Here is a 20,026-nt window from a genome sequence, read left to right on the forward strand (position 1 = left end):
TACTTTGATTTCAAATTTAAGGTTTTCATTGGTACGAGCTTCTTATTGATATAAAAGTGAGATGAATATTGTTACTCTCATAGGCATTGTGCCTGTATAACACATTTAGGAAAACAAGGCTTAGACCCAGTCCTTCTTTAACTTTTTTAACTGACTTGAGATGGTTAGTCTGTGAGTTAAGGGCCTATAGCAAATTCATGGCTTTGAGTTTATTGTTAGGTGTTTTCTGTATTTTATTTAGAAATAGCTGAAAGGAGTTAACAGACAACAGTCCAGATTACCTTACATGGATAGTTGGTTTTCAAAACGTCAGAAATCCATAGAATTGACGTTACAAACATTTCTGTATTAATGATCATTTTGATTAGAGACCTGTCTGCTCCTGACAGCTTCCTGTCTTGGATTCTAAGAAGAAATTGAGCATCTTTGGAGTTACTCCAGTTGTGGTGAGACAGCCACTAGACAAGAATTGCCTCTTTCCATCTACAGACAAATTACTGTCCGGAAAAGGACACACTTGCAGAATAGTCGACTGATTATATCTGCCTAGACAGAGTAATCAGCCCTTAATAATTCTGCATCACTAAAGTCTGTCAGATGATCCTGGGCCAGAAGGCTGAAGATCAGATGCTCCAACGTTTTGTAGTATAGGGACTGTCCAGGTGTTCAGCGGAAATTGGCTAAGTTTTAGAAGCTATGCTTTGTGCTTCCCATAATTTCAGTTAACTCAGTCATTCTGGATTTCTGACGGGGTTGAAAACTTATAGTCTCATAGCCAATCCTGGCTATTTACTTTGAGAGAAAAGATTTGAGAGGATGGTTTTCAGCTGACATTCATTCTAAAGCCAAGAAAAAAGCCAGGTTCAGAACTAAGTGTTTTAGTTAGGAGAGATAACAGAGGTTCTGGTTAGTCAACAAAATGATGGACTGGGTATTAGGACTATCTTGTACCTCACTGGTACAAATTGGTATAATTATGCTCTAATTGTTTTTTGAGAGAAAAGTTTTATTTTAACAGGAAGGGTGATATGTAGGAGGAGCTAAGGTGGGAGGAGTACCAAGAGGAAGAGAAGGAGTAAGAAGAGGAGGAGAAGGAGAGGAGAAGCTAGGTGATGAGAGAGAGTAAGTGGGGGGGGGGGGACATGGAGGCAGATGTTCACGTGTCTCCACCAGTCAAAGATAGTTGATATATCTAGGTTGGGTATTGGGTTACACTTCTGATTGATCATTACCAAACTTATAAAGCCTTTGATTAACATTTTTTAAAAAAAATTGTATAAAAGCAAAAAGGAAAAGGGGACATGGGATAGGGGTTTTCTAGGGAGGGGAAATGGAGAAAGGGAATGGCATCTGATATGTAAATTAAATATCCAATAAAAAATAAATTAAAAAAATAAAATGGTATCTAAAATATACTATATAAAATCTCTATGAAAGACTCTCTAAGTATCTTCCTGTAATGGTTGTGTTTTCCATGTTGCATGAATAAATATTTCATTTATTTTCATCTCCACTTGAATTTAACCTTAAAATGTACATCCTGTATGCCAAATTAAAAATGGATAGCTTGCTGAAAAACATCAATAAGTTTATAAAGTTGGATTCCATAAAAGAAAATGAGCCGGGCAGTGGTGGCGCACGCCTTTAATCCCAGCACTTGGGAGGCAGAGGCAGGCAGATTTCTGAGTTCGAGGCCAGCCTGGTCTACAGAGTGAGTTCCAGGACAGCCAGGGTTATACAGAGAAACCCTGTCTCGAAAAACCAAAAAAAAAAAAAAGAAAGAAAGAAAGAAAGAAAAGAAAAGAAAGAAAAGAAAGAAAGAAAATGAAATAAAATCCTTTCCAAATAAAGTATCCAATAGCCCCCCCCCCAAAAAAAAAAAGAAAAGAAAAAGAAAAGTACCTAAGAGTAAAAAATAGAAGTTTATTTTTAAAAAGAGACGTGTAAAAGAGTAATTGATAGTAGATTTTGACAGAATACTAAAACCATTCAGAGGGAGAAAGAATGTCTTTGAGCATGTGGTACTGGTCACAGCTGAATGTCCACATGCACAGAAAATTATTAAACCACTACTGCCTTGTGTAGAAATTAATTTAAAATGAACTAGAAACTTAAAGGTCAATGCTAAAACTGCAAATTTCTTAGGGAGTAAAGTATTAGTCCATATGACCATAGGTAGTGCTTTCCTAAATATCACCAAAACCATAATCAAATGAGGGAGAGGAGTGTTGCTAAATTTAAAGCTATGAAGAAAATGAAAAGACAACTACAAAATGGGGGAGGATCCAAAAATATGAATCTGAAGCTGTATGTTGGTGCATTTCAGAAGTAGTATCAGGAAGCTCAAGAGTTGAGCTGAAAGAGAGAGAAAGCGCTAGCTCTGTTTGGGTAAGAATCTAATATCCACCATATAGAAAAAACCTTATACCTAGATAATCTTTGACAGGAGCCTTGTATACTATTTCTGGTCTTCATAAAGCCCTGTGAGGTAGGTAATATTTTCATTTTACTGAGCAGGAAATTGAATCTCAAACATAATACTGAAGAAGAATTTTTTAGGCTCATTTAATCAACTAAACATTCATACACACAAGACTAGTAAGCTACCACCGTTCATCATCAGCACTAGTCTACCAAAATGTGCAGAACTAAAGTCATAGTCTACCAGCAGGGCAGCAGCCAGGAGTCCTCTGTGTGGAAGCAGTCTCCTACTGTAGCAGTCTCTGCAAGAGCTCATGAAGCTACTGAGAGCTACCCCACCCCATTCTAGCTCATTCCCCACAGAGTCCCAGGTCAGATTCATGTCCAACAAAATGAGGTCAGTTTGGGGCTTTGTTTTTTATTCTTTTAGATACAATTTATTTTTAATATAGAAAATGCTTAAAACAAAAAATGCTTAAGAATCAAATCCACCAGCTGAGGACGGTCTCACTTTCATCAGTAATCTTTTTCTTCTCGCCCAACCCTCATCTGTCACTTTCTTCATGTCTTCCCTTTTCATTAAAACTGTTAATCACTAATCCAGGGTGGTGTGAATTTCACCTCTACTGTCTTCCCATACTCAAAGGTGAATCCCTTAATGATTGGTGAACTCATAGGAAGGGAGTTTTTCTGAACTCCAAAGTCATGAACACGTGACTCATGGTCATTTCCTACAGAATTGCCTCTCTCCCAGGAGGTGAACCCTCCTGATGGTCTCTGCTGCCCAACTAAGGTTATTCCTAAATCTTGTTCCAAGTATATCTGTCTTCTGAAATTAGGTATCTTAGAGTAATATTCAGTAATAAGCTTATTTGCTACTTACTTTTTTAGCCTTAAGAATATAGAAATGATGAGGGAAACAGGCTAAACCAAGAGTCCTCTGTATTTTAACTTGATTGATGATATATTTATTCATGTTTATAGGTTATATGTGCTTTATAAAACTTGACAGTTCTTTTGCCTCAGCCTCCTGTGTAGTTGGACGACTACTCAGCCTGAGTAGGCTTACACTTAAGTCCTTCCATTGGTGTTCAGTATGTCATCCCTATACTGGAAAATAACATTTTCCCCTTCTTTTGTTGATTTTGTTGGGTTTGAATATTTCCTTGCATTATATCTTATTTGTTGATATTGGTTATAAATACTATCAATATGGTATTAATATTTTTAAAGCAGCTTTCTTAATCTTTTTTTAAAGATTTGTTTACTTGATGTAGGTGCTAGGAATGTGGGTTCTGAGTCTTCTGTTATAACAAGTGTTTGTAACCACTGAGGTATCTCTCTAGCTCCAGCTTTTTTGATCTTGATATTATGGAACTCACCCTTTATGAGTACAAAATTCAGTGATTTTTCTTACAAAATAAATGTTTATATAGCCTTCATAACTCATTGCATTTCTGTCCCCTCCAACTGTTTCCTTTTAGCTGTGTGCAGTTAGGCCTTGCTCCTCCCTTCTGCGCCACTCTGCCTTTTGTTTATAGATTCACCTTCTCTGGACATTTTATATGAATGGAATCCTATACTGTGGTTGTTTATATCTGACTTCATTCAGTTAGCATAGCTTTTAAACTTCTCCACATCACCTTTGGTTGTTGGATTGTACTGTAATTATTTTTGCAATGCCATATTTTTATTTGTTAGGACCTCCTCAGTTGAAAGACATAGTTTTTTTTCCCCCTGGGGGTTTGGCTGTTATGAATGATTTTCTACTAATACTCGTATATGTTGTGGATAAATACATAATATATAGGAAAGAGATTTCTAAATCATGGTGTATTTTTGTGCAACTTTTTTGAGAAACTGCACGTTATTTTTCAGCTTACTAACATTTGCTTTTTGATGCCACATAGGTATTCCCGCTATGATGTTTCATTATGGTTTGCTTTCCTTGTTTTGTTTTTACATTTTATTTAGTGTGTATGTGTTGGGGGACTGAGGGGCTGTGGAAGCCAAAAGACAACCTGTGGGAATAGGTTCTCTTCTTTCACTCTGTGAGTCCCAAGTGTCCATCTCAGGACACCAGGCTTGGCAGCAGGTGGCTTTACCTACTGAGCCATCTCTTAGGCACTTGTTCTTTGCCTTTAAAAGAAAAAAAAAAATGCTTGGAATAAAATCTTGGGCCCTGTGCATATGAAGCAGAAGCACTGCCCGACTATGTTCTCTCCCCAGCCTGCGCTTCAGCATGCATTCTTTTAAAGATTAATGGTGTTGGGCTTCCTTTCAGGGGCTTAGTAGTTATTTGTATGTCATATTGGTGAAATATTTACTTAGAGCTTTCATTAGTCTTTAAAATTAGGTTGTATTTTTTACTGAATTATGAGCTTTTATGTTCTATTTTTCTTTCCTTTTATTTTTTTATTTCTTATTTACTTATTCTCAGCCCCATATATTTATTTCTCTGTGTAGCCCTGGCTGTCCTGGAATTTACTTTGTAGACCACACTACTAGCCTCAGCTCAGATCTGCCTGCCTCTGCCTCTGCCTCCTAAGTGCTAGGATTAAAAGTGTTGCCAACATGCCCAGCTATGATCTTATATATTCTAAGTAAAAGTTCTTTATTGGAAACCCAGTTTGCAAACATTTTCTCCCAAGCTGTAGATTCTTATTGTTAGGGTTTTATATACACAAGTATCTCGCCAGCATGTGTCACGTGCACCATGTGCTTGCAGTGACCTGGGAGGCCAGAAGAGGGCATCCAATCCCCTGAGACTAGAATTAGACATGTTTGTAACCCACATGTAGGTGCTGGGATACAAACCTGGGTCCTCTGCAAAAATCAGCCATGGTTTTAATCACTGAGCCGTCTTTCCAGGTGCCAGCCTCTATTTATTTATTTATTTATTTATTTATTTAGTCGAGACAGGGTTTCTCTTTGTAGAGCTGTCTGTCCTGGAATTCACTTTGTAGACTAGGCTAGCATGAACTCACAGAGATCAGACTTCCTCTGCCTCCTGAGTACTGGGATTAAAGGTGTGCACTATTTCAATTTTCTTGTGTCTGTCAAGGCTTGCTTTGTGATCAACTATCTGGTCAATTTTGGAGAAGGGTCCATGAGGAGCTGAGAAGAAGGTATATTGTTTTGTGTTTGGATAAAAGGTTCTGTAGACATCTGTTAGATCCATCTGATTCATAATGTCAGTTTCGTTATTTCTCTGTTTAGTTATTGCCTGGATGATGTGTTGATTGGTGAGAGTGTGGTATTACAGTCTCCCACTATTGGCATTTGTTGTGTGATATAAGCTTTTTTAATATTTCTTTTGCAGATGTGGATGCCCTTGTATTTGAGGCATAGATGTTCAGAATTAAGGTGTCTTCTTGTTGGATTTTTCTTTCCTTTGATGAGTAGGAAGTGTCCTTCTCCATCTCTTTTGATTAGTAACTAAATAGTTTTGAGACATATAAAGAAGCAAGAATGGGTGCTCCATGCACAAGAAAAAAGGAGTCAATAAACAATGTTGGGCTAGTGAGATGGCTCAATTGGCAATGGTACTTGCAGCCAAGTTGATGACCTGAACTCAGGCCTCAGAACCCACATGATGAAAAAACCAACTTGTACAAGTTGCTTATTAACTTCCATATGTACATTATCGCATGTGCATGAGAGAGAGAGAGAGAGAGAGAGAGAGAGAGAGAGAGAGAGAGAGAGAGAGAGAGAGAGATGTGAAAATGTTCCTAGGGAACTTTATTCTGAAATCTACTAGACACTGATTTTAAATTGCTTATTTTAATGTGTTCAAAGAACCAAAATTAATTATGTCTAAAGAGCAGAGGAGAATATAAAATTCAGGCTCACCAAATTAAAAAAAATCAATAAGGAGATTGAAATGATTAAGATGAATCAAAAAGTAAAAAGTAAAATAACTGGCCAGGAGACAGAGGTAGGCAGACCTCTTTGAGTTTAAGACCAGCCTAGTCTAACGAGTGAGTTCCAGGACAGCCAGGGCCACACATAGAATCATGTCTTGGAAAAGAAAAAAAAAAGTAAAATAACTGTGCTGGAGTTTAGTTTAGTGCTAGGGCATGTCTCTAATATGTTAGGGCATTAGGTTGGGTCCCTCAGCTCTGCCCAAATAAATAAAAACGGAGAGGATTTGGCAACAAAGCCGAGCTAGTAGAAGAGTCTGTGAACTCAAAGGTAAATGTGTTGCAATTATCCTGTCCAAGGATGATTGGCTCATGCTGGTCTGCTTTGAAAGACAATGCATAAGGTTTGGTGTGAGATATATGTCTCTTACCTAGCACACAAGAGGTAGGGACAGGAGAATTAAGAATTCAAGTCCATGGCCTGGCCTGGTGGCACACACCTTTAATCCTAGCCCTCAGGAAGCAAAGGCAGGTGGATCTTTGTGAGTTAGAAACTAGCCTGCTCTACATAGCAAGTTTCAAGACAGCCAGGACTGCATAGAAAGACTTTGACTCAGGGCAGGAAAAAGAAGAGAAATTCAAGTTGCATAAGAAGTTTAAGACCGGCCTTGACTACATGAAACTTGTTGAGAGAGAGAGATGGGGGAGGGGTGTCACTGCATAAAACAATAATTATAAAGAATTGGGATGGTTTAGAATGTAGACATATGTTTTGCACAGTAGTAATAGCCAGAGAGGAGAGGAAAATGGAGCAATATAAGAACAAATTTGCCATATGCTGCTAATATCGTGCTATATTAATCCAAACCAGATTGTTTTGAAATAAAATGCTACTTGTAATTTCCAGACACATGCTACAAACATCTTTACTAAAAACATGGTGAAAAAAATAAGATAATTAAAATAGCACATAAAATACCTCTTAACAGACTCCATGAGAAACGATGTTTTCATTTTATAGGTGAGGAAATAGAATGAAAGATTACTTTACACAAACTCGTGACAGAATCAGACCCAGAAACCAAGTCTGTCACTAAAATCCTTTGCTAAGGTAAAAAAGTTTTCTGGTTAAAATAGTTCTGTTTTATTATTTTAATAACCATCTCTTTTATAAGTAACATTCTCTTGATTTCATTTGATCTGGAAAGTTGAAGAAGCTTGAATGTTTTCTAGAGTGACATTGCTAAGTGGTGGAACTAGGATTTTAATGCATGTGTGGGCGATAGGAGACTTGCTCTTGGCCCATGCTCCAGTGGCCTTGCAGCCTATGAATTCCAGGATTGCAGCACACTGCAGATGGCTGTAATAGTTGGGCAAACCTCACAGCCTAACTTCTTATTCTGCCAGTGGCTACTCAGTAAAGGGCACACATTTTAGAAAAGCAGTAGTAGACCTGTTCCTTGTCTTGCTTTGTAATTCAGATAAAAATATCTTATTTGCTTCCTTTTCACAGAACCTAAAGTAACTAAGAGCTTTTAAGTAAAATGACCAAGTATAAAACTAGATAAGGTATTCTAATTTTACTTCATATTGCTTGACAGATTGAGTCATGGGTTAAGATATTTACACTTAAGAAATGCAGCTCAGGACTTGCTTTGATTTCTTTAGATTTATAAAAAGTTATTTTTTTAATTTACTGCTACAATTTGGGGACTTCTGGGGAAAAAAAAAAGATAAACAAACGCAAGTTAGCCATCAGTGTTTTTCTTCCAGCATCAGCAGAGGCGGACTGAAGGATTTTATGATTTAATTTTACGCCAGCTCACATTTATCATCTTGATATTTATTTCCTTGACTTTTGCCCAGCACTATTTTAGAAATGCTCATTGGTCTCAGAAAAAGAAGAGCTTGTTTTTCTAGTCAGCTTGAAGGAAGATCTCAGTATAATGCTGAGTACAGAATCTGACCTTCCTGAATCTAAATAAGGAGGCCACTGTTTAAAGTTCTCTCTTAAGGGGAAATTACATCAAATGCTTAGAAAAATGACATGTTTTTTTCTCCTAATTCCTAGCTCATCATAATTTTTCTCTTTGAGCAAGTTCCAGGAAATTTATAATTTTCCTGTAAAGTAGATGTTGAGTAGATGACACTAGAATTCCACGTTTCTGAATTTGTCTTTATAATGCCCCCCCTTCCCTTCCTATTTGAATACTTGCCTTTATGAATTTATATTCCATACTCAATAGATGTTAGGGACCGTGCAAATAGAATGAGTAAAGAAACCAGAAAAAAATATGTAGAAAAACATTTCCATTTAGTCTGTAGCTAAGCACAAAGAAACATGGCTGCCTAGACATTAAAATTTAGTGTTTTTTTTTTTTTTTCAATGCTCTTGAACCATTCATATGTGCTAACTTAAGGCCTATGGTTTCTCAATTTTGGTATTAAAGAATTCTTTTCCTAAATATTTGTATTAAGGGCCTGAAGAGTTGGTTCAGAAGTTAGGAGCACTTGTTGATTTTACAGAGGACTGGAATGATTCCCAACACCTACTTGGTGGCACATAACCATCTGTAATTTCAGTCTCAGGAGTTCCATTGCCACCTGATCTCCATGGGCACAAGGCTTGCACATGGTGCACATACATACATACAGCCAAAACACTCATACACATAAAATAATTTTAAAAGCCTTTGAAAATTCATGTTAAATAGTCAAAAGTTTTGAAAGCTATATTTGGATGACTTGCCTACTAAAGTTTTAAGTATTAGAGACAATCCAGGAACTCACCCAGAGCTTATAAATTACTATTCATATGCACCATTGCCATATATGCCTATGCCACACCTTTATAGTTGTGCTTCTCCTGTCATTTACCATTTAAATAGTTCTTATTTTAAGGGGATGGGGTGGTAGCACAGTAGTTAAGGGTGTATACTGCTCATGCAGAGGACCTGAATACAAACCCCAGCACCTGCATTAGACTGTTTACAATTGCCTGCTCCAAGCAGGAGGTCTGATACCTCTAGTCTCCATGAGCATCCGCAGATACAGATAATTAAAAATAAATCTTTAGATTTTTAAATATTTATTTATTTATTTATTTATTTATTTATTTATTTATTGGGTTTTTGAGACAGGGTTTCTCTGTGTAGCCCTGGCTGTCCTGGAACTCACTCTGTAGACCAGGCTGGCCTCGAACTCAGAAATCCACCTGCTTCTGCCTCCCAAGTCCTGGGGTTAAAGGCGTGTGCCACCACTACCGGGCTAAAAATAAATCTTAAGAATAGTTTTTACTTTAAAATTTTAAGAACCATAATACCGTTTGGATTTGCGTAATTGATTTTAAAATAAAAATTGTCTACTATAGAAAGCAGGGTAAGCCCTGAGTGTGTGTGGTCCTGAGTGAATGTATTGCTAACTTGGGCACAGCCATGCCAAGGACTCCAAGACCTTGTGCCCGTGGGAAATTGGCAACGCCATTACCATATGGGCTGGCAAAGAGGGATGGCAAAGCTTGCATGTAAGGAAATGGCCTCTGCAACCAGGAACTGAAGTTTCCTCCTCCCAGATGTTTACTGCCTGCAGCTGACTGCAGCTTACAAGACTAGCTAGCCCCTCCCACATCCAGTCCCTAATAAACACACTGAGGTTCGGAGTTGCCCACAGTAATAAGTAGTAGAACCCTATCTGACCGTAGCTTTACTGTGCATTGTCTGTGTGTCCTTTCTTCATTCCCTCACCATCTCTAGTCAGAGTTACAGGACCCACGACAGGAAGGTCTCTGTCTACTATAAGGTTTTTGATCTGTTGAGTTGAAGAGGAACAAAAATATAGGATGGCAAAGTATAAATTATTTATAATCAATTATCAATGCAAATCAGGGTTTTCTTATAGTGTAACCAAAAGGCACAGTTTGGAATATGGCTGATGTAAACTATAGTTATTTTGTAATAATAGAAGACAATGTCTTATTTGCTACACACACACTTTTTTTTTTTAAAGTTTGGGAACTTCCACATCATACAGTTTGTGAACTCAATTGCTTCTCTTTTGCTAATACCATCAAGATTTTCAGTCATGGAGGTTAATGTGTATTCACCCATATTTTTAAACCTGTAGGTTCTGATCCAGTACATTATTTATCAATCAGTTATTTGCTGAACATCGTTAGTATTTCTTTTTTGTTGTTGTTGTTGGTTTTTCAAGACAGGGTTTCTCAGTGGAGCCCTGGCTGTCCTGGAACTCACTCTGTAGACCAGGCTGGCCTTGAACTCAGAAATCCGCCTGCCTCTGCCTCCCAAGTGCTGGGATTAAAGGCGTGTGCCACCACCGCCTGGCGTATTTCAGGCTTCATACTTGGCCCTTAATGCTAAACAGACTGACATGGACCTTCCTATTCATAGGGTTCAAGAACCAAAAGAAAGACAGGCAGGTGTCAGAAGCACAAGGTAATGCCGTAAGGTAAAATGACAAGAAGCATCCAGAATTCATAGTGATCAAGAGAACCTCTTGAGGATGAATAATAATGAGCAAGGCCAGGAGAGAGGATGAAGAAAGGGCATGTGTGACAGCTCAGAGGCGAGAGAGAAGTGCTGGTAGAGCTCAGAGATGCTTAATGCAGGGAAAGTGTTGCAGGGAAGGGAAATGGCAAACAGGTGAGTGAAAGGGGCCGACAGAAGCCATATCCAAATCATGCAGTCAGTGGTAAAGTTCAAAACAAACAAAACTTTCTCCTGAACATAATGCCTGACCAGGGAAGAATGTTGAATAGTCACGTAAAGTATAAGTCAGAGGTATCCTCCCAGCCACAGTGTGAACTGGGATGTCAGGACCAAGCATGGTTATATATACCTTTAATCTGAGCACTCCAGAGACAGTCAGGAAGATCTCTGAATTTGGGGCCAGTGTGGTGTTCATAGTGAGATTCAGACCATGCAGGGCTACATATCTTGTTGAAAGAAAGAAAGGAAGGGAGGGGGGAAATGTGTTGGCAGAAATAACTGAAATAGGAAATTGATGAGAAATAACAAAAGTACTTTGAAGGTTAGCAATGTAACTGTGTTAGAGTGTATGCTTCACATGTGTGAAGTGTAAAGCTTTGATCACTAGCACTGCTAAAGTTAATTGTTAAAGGCTCTGATTTCTTTCCTTACTTCCCTGTTTCCTGGTACTCAGACTCAGATAGCTAGCATAATGTCTAAGTATGGTTGACACTCAATATCATTCTGACTACATAGGAATTTAGTTCACCTTAAAATGTATCCTTTGTTCATGATACCTATATTGTCATGTCTTATATATAGGTAAAAATGAGCAATTTCTTCCAAACAAGATATGGTGAGCTACTGAGAATATTTCTAAGTCACAAAATTCATATAAGAAAATGTATGTCTCTTTTTAAAAACAAGTTCATGAAAATCCTGGTTTAAGGTAGAAATTTTTATTCCATCTCAATACACCACAGTGTCTGAAAATGTTCATAACTGTGAAGATTATATTTAAGACATTTGTACCGTGTTGTTTTATAGTGCTCGATGGTGTCATCTAGTGGTGAAGGAAGATTCAGCACTATTACTCTGCTCCAGGGACAAGTTTTGTGTTGTTTCGAGCCAATTTTATATTAAAAGCTTGATATAGAAGCCAGTCACAAAATCCAAAAATAATTATTGTAAAATTATTATAGAGATGATTCTTATAAATAATACTAACATACAAGTAATAAAAGAAAAAAGAACAATGTTAGATGACAACATAATTTAGCCCTGGCTGTCCTGGAACTTACTCTGTTGGCTAAGCTGGCCTCAAACTCAGAGAATGCCTTTCTCTACCTGAGATTAAAGTGATGGAATTAAAGATGTATCCCACCACCACCTGGTTTCAGACACATTTTTCAAAAGATACTTGAGAAAGTAAAAAGAATAGCCCATAAAATGAGAGGAAATATTTCCAAATTATGTATCTTGCAAAACTCTAGTATATACAATATATAAAAAACTATTGCCACTTGAAATCAGAAATAGACCCCAACTAAGAAATGTGAAACAGAGGCTGGAAATGTAGCTCAGTTGGTGGACTACTTGTCCAGCATGGAAAAAACTCTGGGTTCAATTTCTGTTACTGTATAAACCAGGTGTGGCAGCTGTGGAATCTCAGGTGGAAACAGAAGGTTCAAAAGCTAAGGGTGGGCCAGTGAGATGGCTCAGTGGGTAGAAGCACTTGTGTGCAGGCCTAACAACCCGAGTTTGATCCCCAGATTCTGCAACATAGCAGGAAAAAAAATCAGAATTGCACTGACTGCCACATAGGCACCACAACACATATGTGTTTTCTATAAATAAATATTTTTTCTTTAGAAGTTGAAAGTACTTTTAGTTGTATAACAAGTTCAAGTTGTACTACAGGAAACCCCGTCTCAAAAAAAGTCAAAGGTTTAAGTTAGATAATTCTCCAAAGAAAATTGATCAGTATATAGCAAAACATGTAAGGAGCTCACAAATATCTGTAACTTCAGTCTAAGGAGATCTAATGTTCTCTTCTGACTGCTATGAACACTATATGTGTGTATAGACATATATTCAGGCGAATACTCATACACATAAAATAATAAAACATCAACAACAGTGTTGATAAAAAGCACAAAGAATCACACACACACACACACACACACACACATACACACACACACACGTAAATGATGGCAATTCACAGAGAATCTTCATGAATTGTTCATTGATAAGGTGCAGTGTTATGGAAAACAAAGTTGCCATATGGCTAAAGGCAGTTCTACTCTGGTGTGTCTCCCTAGGGAACTAGAAGCAGGTGCCAAAGCTAAAATAAAGGTAGAAACTCCAAAACAAAAACATTTTATTTGGAAGTGATAAAAAATAATATTGCAATCCAGAACACATGCACACATGCCGAAATGACCTCTAGAATGTAGGAAACAAAGGGAAGGTTGGCAGCTTTTTTGGGACAAAAGAAATGTACTCAAGCCATTATGAAAGAAAGCTCATTGGCACTTGGTGTGTTTGAGAGAACTAGGGAGCTGTCATTGGAAAGCAGCAACAGTCACTATGCAGAGCTAACTCTGTGACAGTTTGTTAATTGATGAGGAGAAAAAATATAGATTTTTTTTTTTTTAAGACAAGGCTACTTTAGGTTGGAATGGCAGGAAAGTTCTTAGAATGGTTATTAAGACCTGAGTTTTTTTCCCTTTGACCTCTCTGTTTAAGATGTGCGTGACAGGAATATTTGCTATGTAGATAAACTCGTGGGCATAAATGCTCATGACATTTTATGTTTTCTCTCAGATTGCTCTGTAGCAAATATATACTAAACCCTAATTCTACCACTAATGAAGGAGATTTGTGTTTATTGTATATGTGTTCCAGGCACTGTGCCTGGATTCTTTCTGATAGTCCCTGTAAAATTCCTATACCTAATTGTCATGAAGTGTCTACAGAAGCAGATAAGCAATGATCAGAACCCAGATGTTTTTGTCTCCAGAATATTCTGGTTTTTTCCTAAGCTTTAGCAATATTAGATTTTTCCTTTGTTGGTTGCTATTCATTAGAAATTCTGCACTTCCCTAGTAACTGCTCACTGTTCACATACTCTTATGTAATGCTCTATGCCTTTTGTCAGTTTATTAATAGATTTTTGAAATTGAACATTTCTACATTTTTAAAGACAAAGGGATTATGTGCCAAAGCTCTATTATAATTTTGGCTTCTATAATATTCCTCTCTTTTAGGCTCTTGATGGAAATGTGTATGACCACCTCAAGGATTATTTAATAGCCTTCAGCCGGACTGAGCTAGAAACTTGCCAAGCTATACAGAATACATTCCAGTTTTTACTAGAAAACTCCAGCAAGGTAATGTGTCTTTAACGCATTGAGTAGTGTTGCCATTTTATTATAATCTAAAGTTATTTCATACATTCAAAATGAAGATAATAATGATAGTAGAAACAAGTTTTAAAGGACATAGTTCTGAAAAAATTCTCCTTAAGAAAGTGGGAGAATGTTCTGATCACTTTCTGGGTGAGTTGAATGAAAGGGGGATATGATGCGCAGGACAGCTTAGACAGCAGTTTGTTGCCATACACTTTTCCTTTGAGAATCAGTGAAGGACGGCCTGCTCACAGGAACTTCAAATCCATTCAACTCAGTCATTTGAGAGAACAACAAGGTCATCTATCAATGCAGACAGCAAGAAAAGTGAACACAGGGAATGTAGCGTGTGATAGCTGATGTAAAGATAAATTCTACAAGGCCTTGGAGTTTATGTTTTACAATTTAAACTCAATTTCTATATGCTATCAGTCTTTGGTAATGGTCTTTTTATTTAAAATATTGATTTATTAACTTTGCCAACATGCCACACTGAATATACAAAGAAAATAAATAAGATTGTTTTTCCTCAGAATCAGATAAATTATGTTTATTTTTAAAGGTCATGGTGAGTCTTGGTTTTAAAAGATAAATTATGCCTGTAAATGTTACTTTCTTTCTGTAAAGTGCAATGAATATTTCCTGACTGTATGCATTTTAAAATGTATACATTCTATCTAGATCTAGTACTTATAAGACCTAGCTTAATTCTTCCTTCCTTCCCTCCCTCCCTCCTACCTTCTCTCCTCCCCTCCCTCTCTTCTCCTCTCTCTCTCTCTCTCTCTCTCTCTCTCTCTCTCTCTCTCTCTCTCTCTCTCTCTCTCTCTCTCTCTCCCCTTCTATCAAGGAGAATGATAACCGAGTAGTGTCTTTACAAACTGATTAGGAGTCAGGATATCCATCTTCACAAGACAGGAATGAGAAAAGCACACGTTCTTTATTCTAAGCACCTCCCAAGGCAGACATTTCTGTTTCGGTGTTTCCTAGAACTTCTGATTCTATGTGTAGAAAACAATGAAAGGGGTCTGGAGAGGAACTCAGCAGGTAAGAGTACTTGCTGCTCTTTCAAGGGGTCCAGGTTCAGATCCAGCACCCATGTCATGGATTGTTCATAGCCAACTGTAACTGCAGGTCTAAGGGGCCTGACACCCTCTTCTGACCTCCAGGGCACCAGGCGTGCACATGTTGCACATAACACATACATACAGGCAAAACACTCATCCACATAAAATCAGTCTATTTAAAAATTTAAAGAAGGAAGAGCATTTAAGATGCCAAGTTCCTATATCTCTCTACTCAGAACCCAAAAAGCATTGATGTGTTGAAAGAAGAATAAATAAATGGATGAGTATGTTTTTGAAAGAAAAATAAAATTTTAATTTTGTAATTGTGGTAATAAGTATACAGGTGTTCATTGTGGAAATCTTTTTAGTCTATTCATTCATTCATTCATTCATTGACAGAGTCTCACAGTGTAGCTCTGACAGGCCTAGGACTCAATATATAAACCAAGCTGGCCTTGAACTCACAGATATCTACCTGCTTCTTCCTTCAGAGTACTAGGATTAAAGGTGTGTTCCACTACACCTGGCCAATTCTTTTTATTTTAATTTATGTGTTTGAATCATAAGATAATATTGAAAGAAAATGTCTATAAATGCTTACTGATTCTGTTCCTTCCACATGATAATGGTTTTTAACTACTGTAAAAAAAATGTTTAGTAGTCAATTCCGGTTTTCTGAAATTTTTTCTGATTTTTAAAATTGCATTTTAGTACATTATGGCAGTTTTCATTTTCCTGTATAGTTGTCCACTTACCATATCTGGTGTTACATATCTTTTAAGAGCTTGTCTGTCTCTGAGGCCATCTTCCTTATTGTTTCTGTGTTTGCACTTTATTTTTGGAGACACTTACCAGTCAGTTTTATTAATTTTGCCAGAAATACTTTTTGTTTTGTTTTTCAGTGATGTGTTTCCTCAATTATTACCTTATCTAAAGTATTTCTTTTTATATTCTTTATTTAGTGTTCTTGCTATTTCTCGAAAAGTTTATTTTTCTTGATTTCAATCAATTAAATACACACACACACCCTACTCCTGCTATAGTCTGATATGAAGCGCTTTTATTCTTATTTTTCCATCTTCTCATTAGTCCATGAATTTTCATTTAGTGGGAATGTGACAGGATGATGTTATTCATTTCCAGCTTTACTGGAAAGTGTAATCTATTTTTATTCTAATTTTGTCAGGTTATCTTTTGGCAGAATTCTTTGAAATTTCTTGTTTTTTTTTCCAAAAAATCTCACTATTTTTAGTTTTAAAAATATGTAGGCATTCAGAATGAGGGCAATGACTACACTGTAAAAAAATAAAAGTAATAAAATAAACATACAGGCATGAGGACTGGGAAAAATTGTGCATGTATTTAATTTTCAGGGTATTCTTGATGTTTCTTTTACATTGTGAATCCCATATTTGTTTTATGGAAAAGAAGATAGACTGATCCTGAGATTGTACCTCTCCTTCTCTCTCTGTCACACACAATGCCTCCATTACTGTACTGTTACTCTACTGTGATATTTTATCTCTTTTTTCATATTATTGTTATTGAAAATGAATTAAGAATTTATGAACTACTTTGGATACAAAGGGATAAGCTTTTATTTTTTTGCTTTCACTCATGAGTGTCTCTCTCCCTGGGGGTGAGGTGTAAATGAGATGTTCTTATGTCAAGACTGGAAGTGGTAGGAATAAAAATTCAATATGAGTGATGTAGCTTGGAGATGTGCCTGTTGTAAGTGAGAAGAGCTCACACCTACGAGATTTATACCATGTGTTTTTCTGTTACAAACAGCTCATTATGCTGTTCTGTAAGGGTTCAAAAAGCAACCCAGAGATTGCTAACTGAATGGAATGTTTTAAAATCTTGACTTTTTTATTCTATACTGTTATTTGCTTGGGTAAAAAAAAAATCTGTTTTCTCCACTTGCTTACAATATAACATAGTCCCAGTTTGTTGTAAGGGTAATTCATGCAGACACTACATATATAAATGTTAAAGTGCTCTCTATAGCTTTCATCCCATAAATGGAAACAACTGGCCCTAGGATCTTCTATTAAATTTTAATTATTTATGAAACTTGCTCTTCTCCTTAATATTTTATGAATTGCTTTGTATATGTAACTGAAGCAGATGTTGGCAGGGATATTTTTTCTAGAATGGTAGCTCCAAAAGCAGCTCTACTGTCCTGTATAGTGTGTTTCTGTTTCCTGCTCTCAGCCTTCAAAAGATACCTCTACCAATTAGTAGTGTAGCTCCTTGAACAAACAGTTCATAACTTGACAATTTTATTCTGTATTTCTTTGAAAACTGACCAATGATATATATAACATCTTGAAAACTAGCCAGAAAAGTGAATTTAATATATTAAAGAACAAAATTATGATCATTGCCTGGCAGTGGTGGCACACGCCTTTAATCCCAGGACTTGGGGGGGCAGAGGCAGGCAGATTTCTGAGTTCAAGGCCAGCCTGGTCTACAGAATACGTTCCAGGACAGCCAGAGCTATACAGAGAAACCCTGTCTCGAACCCCCCCCCCAAAAAAAAAATTATGATCATTACTGTGGATATGAAAAGCTGGCTGTGGTGGCACACATCTTTTATTCCAGGACTCAAGAGATAGACAGGCAGGCAGGCAGAGGCAAGTGGAGCCCTGTGAGATTGAGCCTAACCTGGCTTACATAGCTAGTTCCACAATAGCCAGAGCTACATAACAGTAAGACTCTGTCTCAAAACAAACAAACAAAAACCAGTGGATATGAAAAAGGACATTTTACAAATTTTAATTCTATTGTAGTCAAAACAAGAACTCAGCAAACTAGAAATTGATGGGAATTTGTGGAACACAATACCATTTGTGAACAGCCAATAGCTAATACCATGCTCAATAGTGAAATATTGTATATTTACCAAGATCAAGAACTACCCTCATGACTATACTGCACTGCTATACTCAAGGTCCTAACGTAAACAGTTAGGTTAGAAAGAGAAAAATAAAAATTATTGCTAGTTAGAAATGGCATGATTCTCTATAATAAGCCATAAAACCAATATAAAAACTATTGAAGTAATCCAGATAAAAAAGCAATTTGGCAAAGTTACTCTAGAAACAAAATCAAACCATAGTAACCAGTTGTATGTCTGTACTCTTAACAATTAATGATTTGAAAATAAAATTAAATCAGTTCCAAGTACAGTAGTATCTAGAGAATAAAATACCTGAGAATAAATTTAACCAAAGAATTACATACTGAAAATTTCAAAATACTGCAAAAGAGGATCTAAATAAATAGAAATAATAAACATTCATAAATTAGAGGGTTTCATATTGTTGACTTTATAGTACCACCTAAAGTGATCTACAGATTTAATATTCCTATCAAAACTCCAATAGCCATTTCTGTTATAGACGTGAAAAAGACAAACCTCATTTATATGGAACTGTGAGAAACCCTAAATAGCTGAAGTAATATTGAAAAGGAAAAGCCAACCTCATAATTCCAGCTTATGAAGCTTACTTTAAAGTCACAGAAATCAATACAGTATGGTGTGGACATTAAGAGAGACATAAGTCACCAGTGAAATAAAGTTTGAGTCTTGAAATAAACCTGTGCTTGCATAGGCAACTGATTTAAACAGAGGTCCTCTTACTAATAAAAGGAAAGGATTTGATCTTCAAAAAAGACACTGAGATAAATGTATAACCATATGCCAAAGAGCAGAGTTGCACGTCTGCCCAGTTTTCAATGATCTCTGATGCAGAGCAAATAAAGGGTGAGTAAAGGGCACATAGTGGCTAAGTAGAACTCAGAATGTTTTCAGTTAAATACTGCTCACAACTAGCCTTTCTCAAGATATATCATGCAGGAAATTGGCTTTCAGTTTTAAGAGGCCTATGAACCATATATATATAATGAAAATAAATCTTTTCTTAAAATAAGAAGATGAGCTAGGAGAAACCAAGAGGGACTATGTGCTTCCAACTCTACCATCCCCTGCATCACTGCCCCCAGTAAGTTTTTATATAGTAGCTATCTTCTTATCATCCTAAAATATTGCATAGTATTTGTCTGGTCTCCTAATCCAGAATAGTGTCTAAACTAGTACATTCCAAATTTAGAATTATCTTCTTGAGAAAAATCAGACACATAAGAAGGAACTCAATTAAACAAAAAGTAAGATGTGTATCATTTTTATTTATTTTTTGATTATATAGTATTGGAAGATTTCTTGTTTGTTTAGAAAATAACAGAAGGGATAGAGGGATGACTCAGTGGTTAGGAGTAAGTAATGATCTTGTAGAGGACCTAAGTTGGGTTCTTAGTACTCACCTCAGGCTGACTGTTAATGCCAGTTCTAGGGTGTCTGACACCTTCTAGCCTCCATGGGGACATGCATTCACAGGTACACAAACCCATACAGAGACATTCACATATACATATAATTAAAAATAAAATAAATTATTGTTTGTTTGATTTAAAGAAAATAATTCCAGGTATGGTGATACATGGCTTTAATTCCAGCACTTGGAAGACAGACACAGGTGAATCTCTGTGAGTTCAAGGTCAGCCTGGTCTACATAGTGCATTCCAGGCCAGCCAAAGCACCATAGTAAGACTCTGTATCAAAATAAGTAAATCAAAAAATAGATGAATAAATATACTTTAAACATTTTAAACTTTATCATTATTTGGTGTGCTGTGTGTGTTTGTGTGTACACATGCATATGAGAAGACGCATGCTATAACATACTTGTAGAGGTCAGAGGACCTCTACAACCTTG

General features: G+C 36.7%; 1 protein-coding gene across 2 annotated transcripts in view; it reads left to right on the forward strand.

Moving 5' to 3' along the window:
* Fchsd2 (FCH and double SH3 domains 2) overlaps positions 1–20,026 on the forward strand; it is a 185,586-nt gene that overhangs the window by 114,767 nt on the left and 50,793 nt on the right. For both annotated transcript variants that reach the window (XM_034508835.2, XM_034508846.2), the window contains exon 9: positions 14,041–14,163. In XM_034508835.2, coding sequence (XP_034364726.1) covers positions 14,041–14,163 — 123 coding nt within the window. The remainder of the gene's footprint in view (positions 1–14,040; positions 14,164–20,026) is intronic.

This window comes from Arvicanthis niloticus, chromosome 1, assembly GCF_011762505.2.
Source record: "Arvicanthis niloticus isolate mArvNil1 chromosome 1, mArvNil1.pat.X, whole genome shotgun sequence".
Classification (NCBI taxonomy): Eukaryota; Metazoa; Chordata; class Mammalia; order Rodentia; family Muridae; genus Arvicanthis; species Arvicanthis niloticus.